At 35.4% G+C, this 18633-nt stretch overlaps 1 protein-coding gene across 1 annotated transcript; it reads right to left on the bottom strand.

Annotated features, from left to right (window-relative positions):
• Positions 1–14876: 14876 nt before the first annotated feature.
• On the bottom strand, positions 14877–17169 carry LOC143604074 (transcription factor bHLH62-like). The gene is made up of 8 exons (XM_077080665.1): positions 16481–17169; positions 16180–16395; positions 16018–16083; positions 15849–15917; positions 15669–15740; positions 15434–15586; positions 15272–15350; positions 14877–15181 (listed from the first exon to the last, which is right to left on the bottom strand). The coding sequence occupies exons 1-8, from the start codon at positions 17138–17140 to the stop codon at positions 15144–15146; spliced, it is 1353 nt and encodes a 450-aa protein (XP_076936780.1). The 5' UTR covers positions 17141–17169; the 3' UTR covers positions 14877–15143.
• Positions 17170–18633: the final 1464 nt, after the last annotated feature.

Below are 18633 nucleotides of genomic sequence, written 5' to 3'. Positions count from 1 at the left end.
AAATCACCAAATGGTATATAAGAATTATAATTCTTTCTAATCAAACATTCTTTGCAAGCCATAACCAACAGAAGACAAAATTATACAACTGTGTATATTTTTTCAAATGTCTAATACATTCATTCAAAAGAAAAAATATACAACCCCTTACTCAATGAATATATAATCAATAAGTCAATTAAAACTAGAAAATTGCACATTAAATCTACCAAATGAGAAACGACCTTACGTGAGAACGTGAAAGCCTTCCCGTGAGATATGGCAAAGGAAGTCGGGGACTAGCGGGGGCAGGTCGAAATTGAAACAAAAATCGGAAGGAAAAGAACGATGCAAATTGGAAGCGGCGATGGACTAGATAGAAAGGGATTAGGTTTTTGATTAAGGACTTTTAAGGTTTTATTTTAAATAGCATGGTTAAAAAAAATCAAGATTAATAAAAAATAGTAACACATTTTCCTACTCAGCAGTAATCCCCATTAGAATTTAGTCCGTAATGGTAACTTTTCTTGTTTTTTTTTTGAAACTACAAATAAGTAACGCGGGGTACTCCATACGCGGAACCCATTGGTTAAAGGTAGCCCAAGCCAGCCATTAGTCCGGACGGACACCCCTAGCGGTCCACCTATTAAGAGATTCCCCGGATTAAACCCGACCCCCACGCCCGCCAAACGGCACGACAGCGAGGAGCCGGTAAAATCGGGTGGGATCAGGACTTGAACCCCGACAAGCCAAGGTCATCCCTCATATCTCCCATATAAATTGGTGATAGTGAGGTTTGACCCCCCTACCTCTCACTTGAGCCACATCCAATTTATGGTAACTTTTCTTGTAGTGTGTGACTGCGTGTATCCGATATTTTCAAATATTGTATATTTAAGAACACGTTAAGTATTTATTATGTCACGTTATTTTTTTAAAGAAATATTTGTTTAACTAATTCATAGGTATCCGATATCTACTTATATTGTACATTTTTAAATATGTGTAGCTATTTATTTTGCTATGACATTTTTTTTGTAAGTAAAGATTTATTACCAAATACATTTTTATCCAATATCTACATATATTGTACAATTTTAACTATGTGTATGTATTAATTTTGCCATGTAATTTAAAAAAAAACATTTATTTACTTAATTGATCTCTATCAAATATCTACACATATTATACATTTTAAAATATGTGTAGGTATTCTATTTGCCATGTCATTTTTAAACAATAAAAATCAAATATTACTTATTTAATATATCTACATATTTATTTACAAATTTTATGTGTTGACAAGCATAATTAGTTACCTACACATATGTTAGTTTTTAGCATATGTGTAGATAGTTTACCTACACATAACACAATTTTTCTAATTGTGTGGGCAATTTTATATTTAGTTGAATGCCAATTTTGGTGGGAAATTTTTCCACCAACGTTAAAAGAATTACCAACATATTCTTAAGTGTTAGTAATTTTGAAAATGAAGAACCGTGGATCGACTCACTGGTAGACGATCTACTTTCCTCGGGTGTGATTATGCTATTTCACCGATGGTTCTCTGGGATCTGGGTTCTTCCACCTACAAAATGAACAGCACCGTAAACTTACCCCTCAGAAAGGGACAGAGGGGTCCTCTTTGGGGTAACCCTCCGGTGTGAGAATAAGTGTTTGTAGGAGAAGATAATATTATGAGAGTAAGGAAATGGAATGTATTGCTTAATAGCTGAATACTCTGTAATTGGATGTAATTGGATGATCTTCTCCTTGTGGAGTTGATGTGGTATTTATAGTGCTAGGGTTTCCAATGATTGGGCTCAGACCCAATTAGGGCTTTGTTGGCCTCTTCCAATTACTTTGCGCCACGTGTCCTTTGGGACACCTGGTGCTTTTTCATTGGTTATAATCACGTGGTAGCACATGGGTTTTGCTGAGTTGTCCACCTTTCATTGGCAGCTGTCAACATCAGCATATTCTTATTCCTTAAAAAGATACCTTCTGGAAGGTTGTCTGACGTGCACAATCAAGGTTGCCCTAATCCTGATTTGGATAAGGACGAGGTTGATTATGTGCATGTGTGATACGCGCCTATCCTGAGGATGCGCGAGGTCTTCTCTTTATTCTCACGCGCAGATGTTTCATGCGCAGATGTGATATGCACGAGCATGTGATATGCGCCACGCGCATATGTGATATGCGTGAGCATATGTGATGCGTGAGCATATGTGATGCGTGAGCATATGTGATGCCTGAGCATCTGTGGTGCCTGAGCATATGATGCCTGAGCATGTGATGCATGAGCATATGTGATATGCGTGAGCATATGTGATATGCGCCATGCGCGTAGGTTTTGGCTTTGTGCCTTCATAATGTCTTGATTTCAAGCCTCTTGTCCATATCTTGTGGGTTGACCCGCCTCGCTCGGTGTTGAGGCGGGTACATACCTCTTCAAGCCCCCCCAGTCTAATGTGTGTCTTGTCTCCCGCGAGCGAGGTAAGATAGATATTAGACTTAGTAGTTTGCTCTTTTAGTAGGGGTTTGTCTTTTTCTTCTTATTATTCATCGTTGCGCGAAATTCTATCCTTTTGGTTGAAAACGAATCGTCCCTGTACGTGGTTGGTTGTTGCTGACATGCTTTAGTGATGGAGACGTGTCAGACCTTTCGTGTGCTCGAGGTGCTACAGTTGCCTTTCGTGTCCCCTCACATAGTGTCAGGGACACGTGTCGCGCTCGCGTTGGTCCGTTCGTGCGAGTGGTGGCGCGTGAACTCTAGCAGCAGCTTTATCGTTTCTTTTCGTGTCCCCTCGCACAGTGTCAGGGACACGTGTCGCGCTCGCGTTGGTTTACACCTGCGAGTGGTGGCGCGTGAAGTCCGATCAGCACCAATTTTTCTCTCTCCTGGGCCTATAAAAGCCAGCCCCTTTGAGTTTTTTATCCTTCATCTTCTTGTTTATTCAGAGCTTTCGTTTCTTTCATTCTATTCCGATTAACTGTCTTCTGCTTCCAGATCTCTGTTCTTCAGATCATCCTTTGTCTGTTTTTACATTTGTATGTCTGATAGCTCAGACAACACAATCTCCCCTATCCATCGCCGTGTTAAATCGTTAGTAATGTCTACATTGAAGAAGACCGGCAAGGGGAAGAGGGCTGCTGAGGCCTCGTCGGAGGAGGTAGGGAGGACCAAGGCCGTGAAGAAGTGGGATGAGATCCCCTGCAAACTTAGGCAGTCCGATTTTGACAGCCTTATCGCCTCTCAGGGTTTTCTCCCTGAGTTTGGCTGCATGTTGCCTGGGGCCGGGCAAACGGCGGCGGACCCGCCTACCGGCTATATATCCCTTTACTGCCATTTTTTCACCCACTGCAACCTTCGTCTCCCGATGACAAGGTTTGTGGGTGCGGTGCTTAGGTTTTATGGGATTCATATATCCCAAGTCCATCCGTTTGGACTCGTGCGCATGACTCACTTTGAGTTCATGTGCAAATCTCAGCGCGAGGAGCCCACCCCTCGTCGCTTTCAATTTTTTTATAAGCCCAAGATCCAAGATTCTTGGTTCTCATTTATTCCTCGCAGTCAGAAGGTCAAGTGCTGCACTGTTTCATTCAAGAGCCTTCATGACTGGTCTGAGAGGTTTTTTTATATCAGGGCTGGTGTGATCCCCATCCGCATGACCATGCGCGCGATCTCTTCTGCGCCTGCGGATGTGGGTGTCTTCAAGAACCCAACTGGCGCCTGGGTGAAAAAGTTGACTGCCGAACCATCCCTCGCCAAGAAAATTTGCAAGGAGGCGCTGGTGGGGGTTGGTATGAGCAGGAGGTGGGCTGACAGCGCGACTGAGCCCGTTATCCAAGTTGACGGCTTGTGTAAGTTAATCTCATTGCATTACTTCTGCGCGAATACTTATCTTTTTGCTGATATCATTTAACTTGTTTTGTGCAGTCATCAAGGAGTATGTCCACGCCGCTTATGATGAGCATATGGAGGGTGGCTCCGTCGCGCTGGGCGCTGGGGAGGTTGGCTTCCCCGATCGCTTCGATGACATGTTCATCCCTGTTGATCTGGGATTTCTCTTTGACAGCGATGCGCCTGGTAAGCCTTTGTACTTATGTTTATGCCTTTATAATACAAAATTTGGCTAACACTTCTTTTGCACGTATTGTAGACGCGCTTGAGAACTACGAGCTGGAGCTTGCGGAAGAGGAGGAGGAGGAGGAGGCGCCCCAACTAAAGCGTAAAGCTAAGGGGAAAACTGGCGCAGGGGCCAGTAATTCTAAACTTTTTACTTTAGAAGTTCTAGACAAAAAATTTAGAAGTTCTGTACAAAAAGTTTAGAAGTTCTGTACAAAAAGTCCAGAACGTTTAAAGTTTTTGTGCAGAACGTTTAAACATGAACCCTAATCATAGCTCAATTAAGTGTATTATTATGCAATTTCATAATCGATTGATGATTCTAAAGTCTTCTACACATCAATTCTATTGATTAAATCATCAATTTTTGATCAATTTGAAGATTTTCAATGTTCAGTGACGTTCTTTTCAATTTGGGTTTTGACTTTTAAGATTTTATACTGTAAGTTGTGATTAGAGTTTAGAAATTGGATGTGATAGATTAAGGAGTTATGAGTTTGGATCGGAATCGATTTTAAATCGATGAATTTGATCGCGAACTACTGTTTGGGTTATTTACCAAATTGCCACGGCGTGAAATTGAAATCGATGACCAGCAGTGTCGCGTACGTAATGTACGATAAGTCATTATTGTACAATAACTCACCCCTATATATGTATATATATATATATATAACTACCATTGCATAAATCCTCACTTGTGGCCTAGTAGTAGGAAGCTTGGATTCTTCATTGGAGGCCCAAGTCCGATCCACGTACACTTGTGTCACTTTTAGTGGATTATCGTAAGAAATTATTTGAGCTAGGCCTTGCAAGATTGTCAATTCGAATCTCGAGCCCACCCGGGTTTTCGTTTTACCATGTGTTATGCCATAGAAATTTGCTCTTATGGTGGCACAACACAAGACTGTCAAATGGCAGTTAGTGGTAAGGTTTCCCGGGGGACCGCCAAGCCAAACTCTGAAGCCAGCGTTGCCCCGGTTAAGACAATATAATCCGGCCATAGTGGGGCGACGAGGCTCTCCAAATTTGGATAGTGCAATAGCCTAACACACAAGAAAGTCCCCGTTAAAAGAAAAAATCACACACTACCAATGCATGAATGGTTAATGCTTTATGATATATTTATAGGACGGTGTCCTAAAGAACAGAAGCACATATGAAATCATGTCTCCTGAAGATATTGGACGTCATCGATCTAACGAGTTTGGATATACATTAGGAAAGCTTAGGTTATTTCTTCTATTGAACAACTTAAATTGTTTTTATCCAAATATAATGCATTTGTTTGTCACTTAGTTAGCCCTTTCCCTTCTATAGAAAAATTATTTATATTTATTTCATGTTGTTATACATGCAGTGGAAGTCATGCTTTGAAAGTGAAGCTTTTTGAGGTAAGCAGCTCACTGATCCACAAGTACTGATAAGGCAACCAACATTTTAACATTTCTTCTTTTTCGTTGTGCACGCAGCTTGGTTATGACTATGACGGGAAGGAACTTAACGATCTTTTTTCACGCTTTAAATCCTTAGCCGAAACAAAGAAGGTATTTAGTGTTTAATCTTATTCATGCAAGAATTCTGTACATCCTTAATTAATTAATATGTGTCCATGCAGGTTATCACCGATGATGATCTAATAGCATTGGTTTCAAACTAAGATATCACATATGTGTATTTTCCTTCGTTGTTTGTATGTGTATGTTCATACTAATAGTGTTTGGTATTTTTAATATCCATGGAGTTAATAAAAATAAACATAAATACCTAATGATGTGTGAGGGTAACTAAGGATTGTACGGGATGTTTGGTTGCAAATGGTTTAGAACTTAAAATTAAATTGTTTCGATGAGTCTTTTTTTGGTATAATTTACTAATTAAATGGAAACCTAGAGAACATTTCGAGGCATCGAATAAACTCACATGCTAGATTTCTGGCCATCGACCCAAGAATCGTATTCTTTTTTCTGGTGTTTCGCAGACTATAAAGAATTAGGTCCATAGTATATATTCTTATAAAGATGCTCATCAAGTTGGGAACTAATTAAGTTGATAATGAAAAGAATCTTGTGGTTCAATTGTCACTCGACTAATATAGCCTATAAATAGGCAGTTTTAGTAATACATATTCATGACAAAAGCGATAACATAACTTGAAGGGCGGTTCTTACATGAAGAGAAATCTTCTTGTTTGGTAGCCAAGGGTGACCGGCTACACTAGTGGTCATGCCCATGGCTTACTTGACATGATCTTCTTGCTCATGTTAGGCCTTTTCTTCGAAGATATTGAGTTCTAGCTTACTAGCCAGAAGATAATTAAAGCATGTGTTTTGTAAGTTCAAAGATTTTATTCAGTGTGTACATAAGCTATGAGACTCAGGTATAGTACCACCAATTTCCCACTTAATATTTGTTCTTCTCACTTCATTTTCTTAAGTGTTTAGCGGCCATATATATATAACTGCCTCTACCATCCAAGAAAGAATTTCGGACATCCTTAATTAATCGATGTCCCTGCAGGTTATCACTGATGATGATCTAATAGCGTTGGCTTTAATTTTAAAATAAGATAGCACAAATGTGTATCTATGTTCATACCAATGTTTGGTATTCTAGTCCCCATAGATAACAAAAATACACATAAATACCTAATGATATGTAAGGATAAGTAAAACAAAATTTAATTGTTTCGATGTTTGGAGAAGTAAAAGAAAACTTAAATGACTTTTGACTGAATTAAACTTACTAATGTGAAATTGGTGAGCAAATAATTGCGGTTGTGACAACGAGTGATTTGGCTAATGTGAAATTGAGAAGCAAATACTTGTGGTTGTGGATGTGAGTGATTTGGCCAAACTAATTAAGAACTTAGAGATGAGAAAGGATCTTCAAGCTATATGGTTGAACTTAGCGTGGTGGGCGTGCTCTTGGTGTGGGTTCGGGCCGAAAAAAAAGCCTCCCCTTTTTTAAGCTTGGCTATCCCGGAATCCACGATAAACAAATTGGTCCCGACGGGGTTGGTGAGTGGGAAGGATGGTGAAAGATGTGAGGGAACACCACCCCGATTGAAAATGCGTCATGTTGGCCCCTGTGTGGGCACCCTCATACAGCGGAAGGGTGGACAAAAACTTACTTCCATGTTTAAAATGTCAACAAAAATTAGTGTTATGCTGAAATACCACAATTTATGCAACTACTTATTTTCACATAGTTGTGTATCTTTCTTGTGTAAAGTAATTGATTCTGTCCTTCAGAGTTACATAGTAATGCGTTTGTTGTTTGGATTTCTTGAAGTATAGGGGTACTGACATGGTGATTAAGATTTGTACCATTACCAACTTTTCCCTTTTTCCTTTTTTTTTTAATTTAATCATTATTTATTAAATTAGATGAGTGGAACGGGTTTCCATTGTGTCAGGTTTGCGGGTTAACAGGTTATGGGTTGAAATGTGCAACCCAGACTGACCATATTATTATTCGTGTCAAAGATTTTTAACCCTGTCGCGGTCACAAATTCGGGTCGACCGGAAAACGACCGGCCCACTTAACCCATTTATCAAGATAGATAAAATATTTTTAAAATTAAAAACAAAATGTACATAATTTAAAGTTTGTAGAGCAAACAAGTAATATAAATTTTCATTTTTTTATAGAAATACTAAAAATCTTAAAAATGGATTAAAAATTGCAATAGTATATTCAGAAAAATGAAAAACATAAAAAAAATAAACATATAATTACAAAAAAAAAATAATAATACTTAAACAGGTTAACGGGTCAACCCGTTTTTATATGTGTCATGTTTTTTAAACGGGTCATGTTAATCAACCTGAACCTTTTTTCTTGTCGTGTTCAGGTCGCATCAATAGTTGTGACACCTACGTGAAAGTGACCTATTGTGGGTTCTGGTCATGCTACACGCCATTTTTGTGGGCATACAACAAAGATAAATTTATTTGTGAGTTACACACAATGATTTTTTGAATTAGAAAAGATTTCTGAATTGAGATTTATAGAAATGTGAATGTATTGATAATTTCTATTGTAACTGTCTCCATTGGGTCTGTATATTCGGATAAGAGAGCCCCATCCAGGGAAACATTGGGTCATTGGCCAATATATTAAAAGCCGATTCCTACATGAGCCCAAGTAATTATCAATTACAAGCACATTTACCTTTACATATTAAGCCCAGAAAATAATCACTTAAAAACATATATAAAATTAGGGCTCTTCACGAGCCGAGCCAAACCAAGCGAAAGCTTACTTGTTGCTTGGCTCGTTTACAATCGAACCAAACCGAACGGCTGTAATTCGAACCGAGCGAAAACCGAAACAAGCCAAAATCGAATCGAGTATTTTTCAATCGAACATCGAGCGATTTCGAGCATTATTTATTTCTTTTTCACATTAAAATTTTCAATAAGAAACAAATTTGAAGGTTGTAAATAATATATTTTATAAATATATTAGTAGCTTTTAGACAAACGTGTAATATATTGTAAACTTTTATTAAAAATAAGTTTAAAAATGAGATATAATGATCATGTAAACAAACTTCTAATATTCTAAAAACTTGAATCGAACAAATAAAACTATAAAATTGACGGAATATGAAAAATTTAAAGGGGTAAAAATAATTGTAAACTTATATTTTTGTGTTTTGTCTATATATTTATATATTTGTTCATATATAATATATATAAAATAAATTAAAAATATTCGAGCCGAATCATACCAAGCAGGCCTTGCTCGTTGCTTGGCTCATCAAACCGAACCAAGCATAGCGGCTCGTTTTAAACCGAGCGAAAAAACGAGCGAGCATTTTCCGAGCAATTTCCGAGTGACGGGCGAGCGAGTTCGAGCGACGAGCGGTTTGGACGACCCTATATAAAATCCAATATGAAGCCCAAATAACATTTGTGTTAGATGGATCTTGACTCCCGCGTCATGTCGTCACATAACTTGATTAATCAATAATGTTATTATCTCAATCAACAAGTTAATTCATTAAACTAAAATTAAATATATGTTTATAACAATAAAATTGCCAACATTTTACATCAACGTGACCGTGAACCTACGGATGGCCTCGTAGGCTCGTACTATGATGTGTTTGGTTCCCCTAGTCTAGCTTGACCCCAATTTTTTAGTAGATATAAAATTACGACTCATTTTTTTAACGTACCAACAAATATAACCCAGCTATCCAGGGTCACCCAAATCCAATGGCAAAAGGCGACCCACCACTCCTGTTCTGTGAAAAACCTGATTCATATCAAATTCAAAACTGTGGAACCCATTTTGGGTATCAAAGCTGAGAAATGGAATCCAAAGCAGCCAGATTGAACAGGGAATCCAAATTGGCCAAAAACCAAAATCTAACACCGTCTGCTTCAACAATCGCCAAAAACAATGAGCCCATCTCATCTTTGTTTTTATCTCAACTGTGCTTCATGTAAGTCATAGTCTATTGTCATTGAACAAGTTTGATTCCATAAAAAGAAGATTATTATTAATATTTTGAAGGAATTACTCTATAAAATAGTAACCAAGTTTTGAAATTGTTTTAATCAGGTTACTTATAAAATATTTTGTTTCAATCAGATCACTAAATTTTTCTTTATGTTCCAATCCTAGATATTTTACCTGGATTGTATGTTATATAGGGTTTTTTAACTAGGTTGGCATTGCAATTTTTTTTTAATTTAAAATATTAGTAAAAAATTGAGAAAATTAATTTTTAAATTGCGAAAAATTGCAAAAAAAAATATGGTGAATTGCAAAATAATAATAATAATAATAATAATAATAATAATAATAAACGGTAAGAAATCACCTTTTTAAGTTACGGTTTTTTTATAAGAAACCATTTTTTTAAGAAAAATTTCATACAGATAGTTAGGTGATATTAAAATATTTAATAGTAGAATTATTAATTGCTTTTATACAAAAGAAAAATAGGAACATATTAATTATATTGTAATTTCACAAATTTTCAGTTTTTTTTTTGCAATTTTTCGTAATTTAAAATTTATTTTTCTTTATTTTTACTATTTTTTTTAAAAAGTATTTTGTAATGTCAAACTATTTAAATTTTTAAATCATTTTTTTATTTTTTTCAAATTTTTTAGGTCTTTTAAATTGAAGTGGTCAACTTTTTTTTAAAACAATCCAATTTTCACAACATTTTAGAGAATATACGGCCAATAAAAATTTAAAAACCGACTCCTACTATTTTACATAATTTTAGCCACAATTTCACAATATTTGGCATCTGAACGTTTGAATCATATTTATGTATCTACGAATCATTCGTTGTGAAAATTATGTATGCATGGCTAGGGATGAGCGTGGGACAGTACTAGTATCCGTACCTGTACTTGTACCCGTTTGTACTCGTACCAAGAATCAATAAAAACACGTACCAATACTCATACCAAGTTTTTCGGTATGGTACGAGTACGAGTACGGGTATTTTGGTACAATACCCGTTTTTGTACCACTTTGCTTTTTTATTTTCAAATTTTCGACGATCTTGGAACCGATACCGGTACAAGTAACAAACAACTTGAATTAGTCCGGGTATCGGTACTTGCACAGGTACGTGACGGGTACCAAATTAGTACAGGTACCAAATTAGCCATCGATTTAATGATAAGACAGTATTGAAGAACCCTAACTTGGTCGCCGATTTTAAGTGATTTGTTTGTTGGTTCTTGTCTTGAATGTTATATTATTTAATTTTGAATAAACTTTTGGTACTTGTTCAATAATAACATGGTTGGAAAATTTATTTTATATATTAAATATGAAGAATCTCAATTAAACCCTTATATAATCCAAACAAGTACAAAATACCAAATGTACTCGTACCGTACCCGTACATGTACCCGATTGTACCTGTACCAAAATTCAATAAAAATGAGTACCAATACCCGTACTGAATAGGCTAAATCGGTACGGGTATGGGTACGTGTACGGGTACGGTACGAGTACAAGTATGGGTATTTGAGACAAAATGCTCATCCCTATGCATGGTCACTAAAGTACTAAAAATCCGAATTCCAAAACATCAGTTTAGGCCACTTAAACTTGATGCCACAAAAACAATTGTAAAAAGGCCAAAATGAACCCTCACCCCCCCCCCCTTCCGGCGCCCGCTTCCTTTTAGAAAAATGCTAGCTTTGGCCGTACAAACAATTTTTCAACCTATACCAAGAGTATTTATGTCATTATGCTTATTCCACAACTTTTTGACCAGAAATATAGAAACCACATTTGATACTTGGGTGTCCTATAATGCTATTTTTGATAGTTAGGCGATTTTAATATAATATATAACCTTTTGAGTACTCGGGTAGACGATATATCCATCATCCCTAACTTTCTATATCATAAAGGCTTTCTAGTCACTCTACCTCCATAGTGGCCCTCCTATTATTTGCTTAATTTTAGTATATACCATATGAACAAACATTAATGTTCTGTCTAACTAACATTGATGCAGGCATAGATGCGCCATATGGCTTTCGGGCCGTTTCACTTTAGCCAAGTATTATTAGAAAAAACAATAGTACTGCCACCTATACATTTACATGAAACAATTGAAACGAACTAAGTCATATCATCTTTGTAGCTTTGTTACAAGGTTGGTCTATTTTGTTTCAATATAGACCATAAAACAAATAGCTTGTGACATTGTCTTCCTTGATAAACATCTCTCTCAAACTTTTGGACCAGAAGATAGGAACAAACACAGTAGGTATCAGTCCTAACCATTCAATTTTTTAATATAAGATAATCCCATTTTCATTCTTTATTTATTTATTATTATTATTATTTTCATATCCTTTTTATGAAAAAAATAGTGGGATTTTAAGAAAACATCACTGCCTGTACTCTAGACAGGAAATGGGCCATGATGGTGACTTGTGAAGTCTGACTAGTTACAAGTTTTTATGTTGTTTACATATTAGTTTGGCACTTTGGCAACATACATTTAATACATAATACATATAGTTTTGTCAACTATTGTGATTACTTGGTCATGTATGAGAAATTGTGGCTTGTGAAAAATTGTGTTAATTTGTAGTTAAAAATTAGCATAAAACAGTTTGTGTTTTGTGACAAATGTATTGAAGTGTGCAGATTGGTTGCTTGTTTTTTGGTGGAAAGGATGCATGCACATCAAGTAATATGATTATGGTTTTTGCATTGATACACAATGTGGGGGTCAAATCATTTTACATGTGAATTGTGGATTCAAATTTATCATTTTACCCTTGGTGTTCAAATGGTCTTCATAAATGAGCATCTTGTGGATCCAATATTTTGCACTCATTATTTATTGGTACAATATATGTGTATATGTATATAATAAGGGTGTTCATAAACCGTTAAACCAGACCGAGATTTATGCGATTTGGCCAATGTGATAATAAAAGGCAGAGAAGGATGCTTGTTAAGGTGAAAGATAAAAGACATAAAGTGAGGAAAGAGAGTGATTTGTACCTATATGAACAATGATAATTATTGACAGCTGGTAAATGGACCATTCATAATCATATCATAATTGATTATAAACAAATGAAACCCCACATGAAAACATCTTCAATCAATCTGCCCTAACTATTCCCTTTCATTATACCTTTTGTTTTTCTTTCTTTTCTTCTCACTTAATCATGGGAACATTTACAATCAATCGTCCCTAATTTGATGTCGGATACCTTACCTTCGATCAGTTAGAGAAACCAAGATGGATAATCGTGTGTGAATCTTCGATCTAGAGGATTTCATTTTTAACGACAATGTTTGGCAGTCGTGAGTCGTTTAATATTTTCTACCAAATTATTAACTTTAGATTGATTTAATATCAATGTCAATGTCACATTTCTTTTATTTTTTCTTTAAAGTTGTTACTAACTACCAATCTACCATATGGTAGATAATAAATCAAAGGGGGACAATAGGCAATAACCCTCCTCTCTAGTTACATTCCCTTGACCCTACTTCAAAAGTATCACCTTGATTGAATAAATAGTAAGTCTTGGAGTAAGGTCAACTCATCATGTTTAAATGGTGGGAATTCTAAAACAACCATAGTCCCGTGTTCACCACGACTTCTTGGTCGAGATCAATGTAGAGTTCTTTTCACTACTGACAAGTGACAACCAACTTATATCTTTTTTCTGAAAAAAAAATCACTTTTTACAACGGAAATTCTGGGTCATTTGGTCAGCGGACACCTTGACCCTCTTGATAGGTAATGGCATAACCTAAAGATCATGAATTCGAATACCACGTTTGTGTATTGAATGTTGGCGATCTCAAAATCTTAAATTCTAAACATATTGTATATGATATTTAAACGTAAAAGATATATTAGTGTTGGATCAAATTTACTTGATGATGAATGAAGAAAAAGGAAATAAATGGGGCATGAGGTGATAAAGGATTTCAATGTTGATATTAATTTGGAAGGTTGTAAAAGAATTTGTGAGCCAAGCTTTCATGCAAAGTTTGGCTGTCTCTCTCTCAAGGGTATCTTTCTACATATAAACACCACTACTTTAAACATTCTACTTATCCAAAAAGATTTTCTTTTCATGAGATTCAAAAGCAAGTGACTGCCAATTAAAAAGGTCTTTGATTCCTTGGCCAAAGTCATATTTTCACTATGGCCAACATATGATTTTGATTCCTTTTCTCCCTTGTTTTGTAATAATATCTTAGACATACATGCGTACATACATATACATACATACATATAGAGAAAGAGGGGTACGTACCAGATATCCACCGCTATCAAATCTTCTCAAGAATGGTAGTTTTATTCCATACAACGTTACGTATCGTATTCATGAAGCACATAGATTACTAAATACCATATCATCTTATCACGTGTGTATACACATGAAAAGGATACGCACATATGTGCATATAGATAGTATACGCGTATGCATGTGAGTGGACATATAGACGTCTTATGAAAATATGATAGTTAGAACCTTATTTATTAAAAAAAGAAATCATTGGATTTCATTTTATACAACAAAAGTTACAAATAAGTATTATATAATCTAAAGTATCTATCACCTTCCAAACACATAACATGTATCAGGTAAACCTTTTGTGTCAAATTTTCATGTATAATAGTACTTTAAAACCACTAAACTCCAGGGAACAACCTTTATTGCATAAAGTAAAAGTAACTAAAACATTTTTGGGAAAAAGATTCACCTCCTAATTGCTGTCATATTCTTCCAAGGTAGAAAAACAAGATTGGAATTAAAGGTTGTCAATATTGGATTACAGTATGGAGTTGTTGTTTAATGTCCCCACTAACAGCTGGTTAACAATATCTAATCTTCATTCTAAAGGTACCATTTTTTTTCTTATTTTTAGGTCTATATATTGAAAATCAATTTTCTTGTCACTGATAATGATAACTCCAAAAGAAAGATCACCATCAAAAATTTAAAATAAAATTTTAAAAAAATTGTTTTTATTTTTTTGTTGGATGGCCCAGAAAGTTGAGAAAAATGTGCATTTTTTTAATGGAACATTAAAAAAGTATCTCACTTATTTTTTAAATTATTCGCATAACCAACGGTAGAGTATTGTTTTGTATCGAACATATTGAGGATCAATCATTAAAAATCCAAACGTTAAAACCCTCCGGCCCACACAAAAGGTGGTTATATACTTATATAACGCATACTGAAAGATAAAAAAAATCTAAATATAAAACGCGTTGAGATAAACAAAAAATAGTGATTAGATGTATGATATAGTTAAGTACATATGGTTGCAGCCTTGCAGGCTCTTACCATGAACCTTTGAACAATGTTACACAGCATTTTACATAGTTTAGTACATTTCCCACCTCACAAACTTTATAGGAATTAAATCTAGGATTATAGAAGCATAAGATATCAAGTGAAGATATATGTTTCTTCCTTTCTCTATACAAATGTTCTTCTTAATTACTTTAATGGCCTAAGTAATTATGTCAACAAATTCAGTATCATAGCTCAACTTTCATTTGACCCACGCCCATTAGTCCTGAATCAAATTAAAGAGTTCACACATAAGATCAAAATTAAACCACTAACTTAGATGTTGGTGACCTTGTTGATTAAAAAGTCAACTCACCTTGGAAGATTGATCCTTGGTTTTGTCCAAATCCCATCTGTACAAGACTCTGAAGATCATTTTCCCAAAACGCTGACGCCTGAAATATCCGATCTTAACATAAGTTAACAACGCCTTGCGCAACAAGAAAGCTTTTTTATTTGAAAAAGTATATTAGCTTACATCACCAAAGCCATCGGTTTGTGATGACTTCATGTTTGAACCACGGTGCATCATTGATGTCAATTGGTTCTGTGGTCCGTCATGAACCAACCCATAAAATGGCTGAGACGATGCATCCAAGTGGTTCATGGGACTTAACATCGAAGCACGAGTCTGTAAACGGGTCAAAAGCGAAGAAAGTTACTTGGAAGTTCAAAGTTTGCACGCGGTAAAGAAATGTTATAAAAAAGCTTACATCTTTAGATAAAAGTGCTTCGATGTTCATATCAGTTCTTGGATTAATGGTTGCTAGTTTCATTGACAAGAACTACACAAACAGAAATAATAATCAGTAAATTATTTAGATAATCAAGAAAGTTAATACTTTTAATCTTGTTTATACTAAAAGAACTGTTTATGTATTTATAGTATATACCTCCACTTGTCTTTGCAACGACTGCACGTAGTTTATAATCTCGTCGAGCATAACCGCCTTTCCAGTCACCTTTAAACAAGAATCCCATCTCAAGTTAACAACCAAAATTACATAAACTGATGTAAAAAAAGTTAAAAATTTTTTTACTATTTTACTTTTTTTAGCATACCTTATTACAACCAGGGACAAGATCTTGAAGGAACTTCATTCTCTCACTAATCTTTTCTCTTCTAACCTGCAATTCCCAAATGACAGGAATGATAAGATGAACATTGGAATGGAATTAAAAAGAAGAGAAGTAATAAAATAGAATGGAATGGAATTGACATACTCTTTCTGCAAGACTATGGCTATCAGTAGCTTGACCTCTTCTTGCTCTAACATGAATGTAATCCTTTGGTGGCTCTGCTTGCTTTGCATTTTCCTTACTTTGTTTCGGATTCAGATTCCGATTCCCTTCTTCCTTTTCTTTTTCAGTTCCATTCCCTTCTTCACCTGACTTGCTTCTTTTTGCATCTGATTCCTCTTTCTCTTGTTCTCCTACAGTCTGCCACAGTAAAAGATCTTTAATAATTAATATCATACAAAATTAAAAAAATATCAAATTTTCAAAAATAACTGAATTAACTAACCTTACTGTCTGAAACAGGTAAAGTACTGAATTGGGATTCTTTTCCCTTTCCCTTGGTAACTGCTTTCCTCTTTCTACTATTGGAATTGGAATTAGGGATTTGTTCAGACAGTGATGATTCCTCCTTGGGATTATCCGATCCCGGAACCGGAATCGGGTTCGACACTCTTGACAACTTTCTTGATTCCACCATTTGAGGGAATTCAGATTCATTTATCCCCAAACAAGAGAATCTTGCAGCCCTCTCCACAAATCCAGGATCTGCAAGAAATGGAGCAGATGGGAGTTGATGATTCCTGGGAATTGAATTCCCGGGAATCTGATGGTGATGATCCATGATGGATAAGTTAAGCTTAGGTGGTGAATTCAATGGAGTATTATAACATGATGTGTTGGTACTACTGGTTCCTCTAGCACAAGATTCCAGTGATATCTCACCGGAATTACAAATGCTTCCTAATCTACCAATCAGTTCCCTGAGAACCACATTCTCTCCAGCCGGAACTGGAACTGGAATTGGCATTCCAGTTCCAGTTCCAGTTCCGGCATGGGAATTGACTGGTGATGAGACAATGGAACTCAATGCAGATTCAAAGGGATCGCTCTGATCCATTGAATGATCCCAATTCACTTGACTTCCCATTTCCATTTCCATTTCCATTCCAAGAATTGAATTCCAGGGTTTTGGATTGAATTCCAGTGTTAAAGAATCCATCTCTTCCATTCTTGAAACAATATTAACCAAATCCCCAAATGGGTGTCTGTTTTTGGGGGTTATTAAGTAATAAAGATTGGAACTTGATGATTAATATGACAATTTGGTGGTTCTTGGAAGTGTTGAGCAGTTGGGTAATAACAGAAAAGCAGAAAGAAAAAGAGAGGAAGAAAGTTGGGTTGGAAGTGAAGAGGAAGCAATGAAGAAAATATTTGAAAAAAGAAACAAGATGTTCTTTTGAACTTTTTTTTAATATAAATTAATTAAATAATTAAGTTATTAGGTTGCTGTAAAGTATTTTATAATTGTATTTATAGTCTATCATTTATTTATTTGTCATTTCATTTTTAATAAATGTAACATGTGGCATTTGAGTATTGGACCTCCTAACGCAAGGTCACAAGTTGAAGGAAGGAAAAACTTATTTTGTAATCTTTTCAGAAATAAAATGTGTCGTGTTGAATCTCTAGGCCATATAAATTTTGGTGTAGATCATTTTGGAACTAATATACTAAAATAGTGTTTATATTTTTTTTGACAATATACATTACTTTGTTATATGTAAACTAATGTAACTCATAATACAAGTTCAATACAAACTCAATATTAACTACATAAGTGTAAGAATTGCATAAATACTTATATGTGGCTATAACTAGATGTGAGGGGAAGAGAAATAAAGGGAAAAGAGATAGACTGTTATCTGGTTATAAAATACATTGTGTGTCATGACTAAAGCGGTATGTAGAATTATTTATGTAGTTATCATAATTTTTCGTTTAATTTTTTTTTTAATATATAATTACAATATACATGTAAATACTGTGTGTGTGCGCGCACCTAGGTGTGAAACCTCATGCAAAAAGTTGTTTTTAAGAACTTTTGGGATTATTATTTTTTTTTTCCAAACCCCATCATATATGCCCCATATAACCCATATATAGGGTGTATAGGGGGTGTGGTGTGTCCATAGTTGGACCCATTGTAAAAGATAAAAATATGACAATACTATATATTTAAGAAAGGTTAAATATGTTTCAAATGACAAAAAGATAACATCCATTACAATGGTGCGTCCACTTTTGAGATATTGTTCATCGTTGTAATTAGTTTTCCTTGATAGTCTATACAATGATACATCTAACTCCTTATAACTTATAAGGTTGTGTGTAATGGGGCGTGAGATTGGACGAAGAGGGGCGATAGAAAATAGTCTATACAATGATACATCTAACTCCTTATAACTTATAAGGTTGTGTGTAATGGGGCGTGAGATTGGACGAAGAGGGGCGAGAACACCGCCCCCCCGGTGATATGTGGGCGAAAAGGGGCTGGGGCGGGGTTCTTTTATCGCCGATGGGATTTAAATAATATTATTATTATATTAATTTTATCGTTGTAACGGTCAAAAATAAAAAAAAATTAAATCAATATATATA

This window comes from Bidens hawaiensis, unplaced genomic scaffold (genome assembly GCF_021521415.1).
Source record: "Bidens hawaiensis isolate Kalapana, Puna unplaced genomic scaffold, B.hawaiensis_p1.1 tig00063854_1, whole genome shotgun sequence".
In the NCBI taxonomy this organism is placed as follows: Eukaryota; Viridiplantae; Streptophyta; class Magnoliopsida; order Asterales; family Asteraceae; genus Bidens; species Bidens hawaiensis.
Note: the sequence above shows the minus strand (reverse complement) of the source record. Positions and strands in the feature narration are given on the sequence as shown.

Excerpts from the sequence above, each read along its gene's own strand:
- LOC143604074 (XM_077080665.1), bottom strand. The coding sequence starts at position 17,140 with ATGGAAATGGAAATGGAAATGGGAAGTCAAGTGAATTGGGATCATTCA. Across the intron at positions 15,918-16,017 it reads TTGTCCCTGGTTGTAATAAG|GTGACTGGAAAGGCGGTTAT; the intron begins GTATGCTAAAAA and ends TCTTGTTTAAAG. Across the intron at positions 15,182-15,271 it reads CCAAGGATCAATCTTCCAAG|GACTAATGGGCGTGGGTCAA; the intron begins GTGAGTTGACTT and ends AATTTGATTCAG.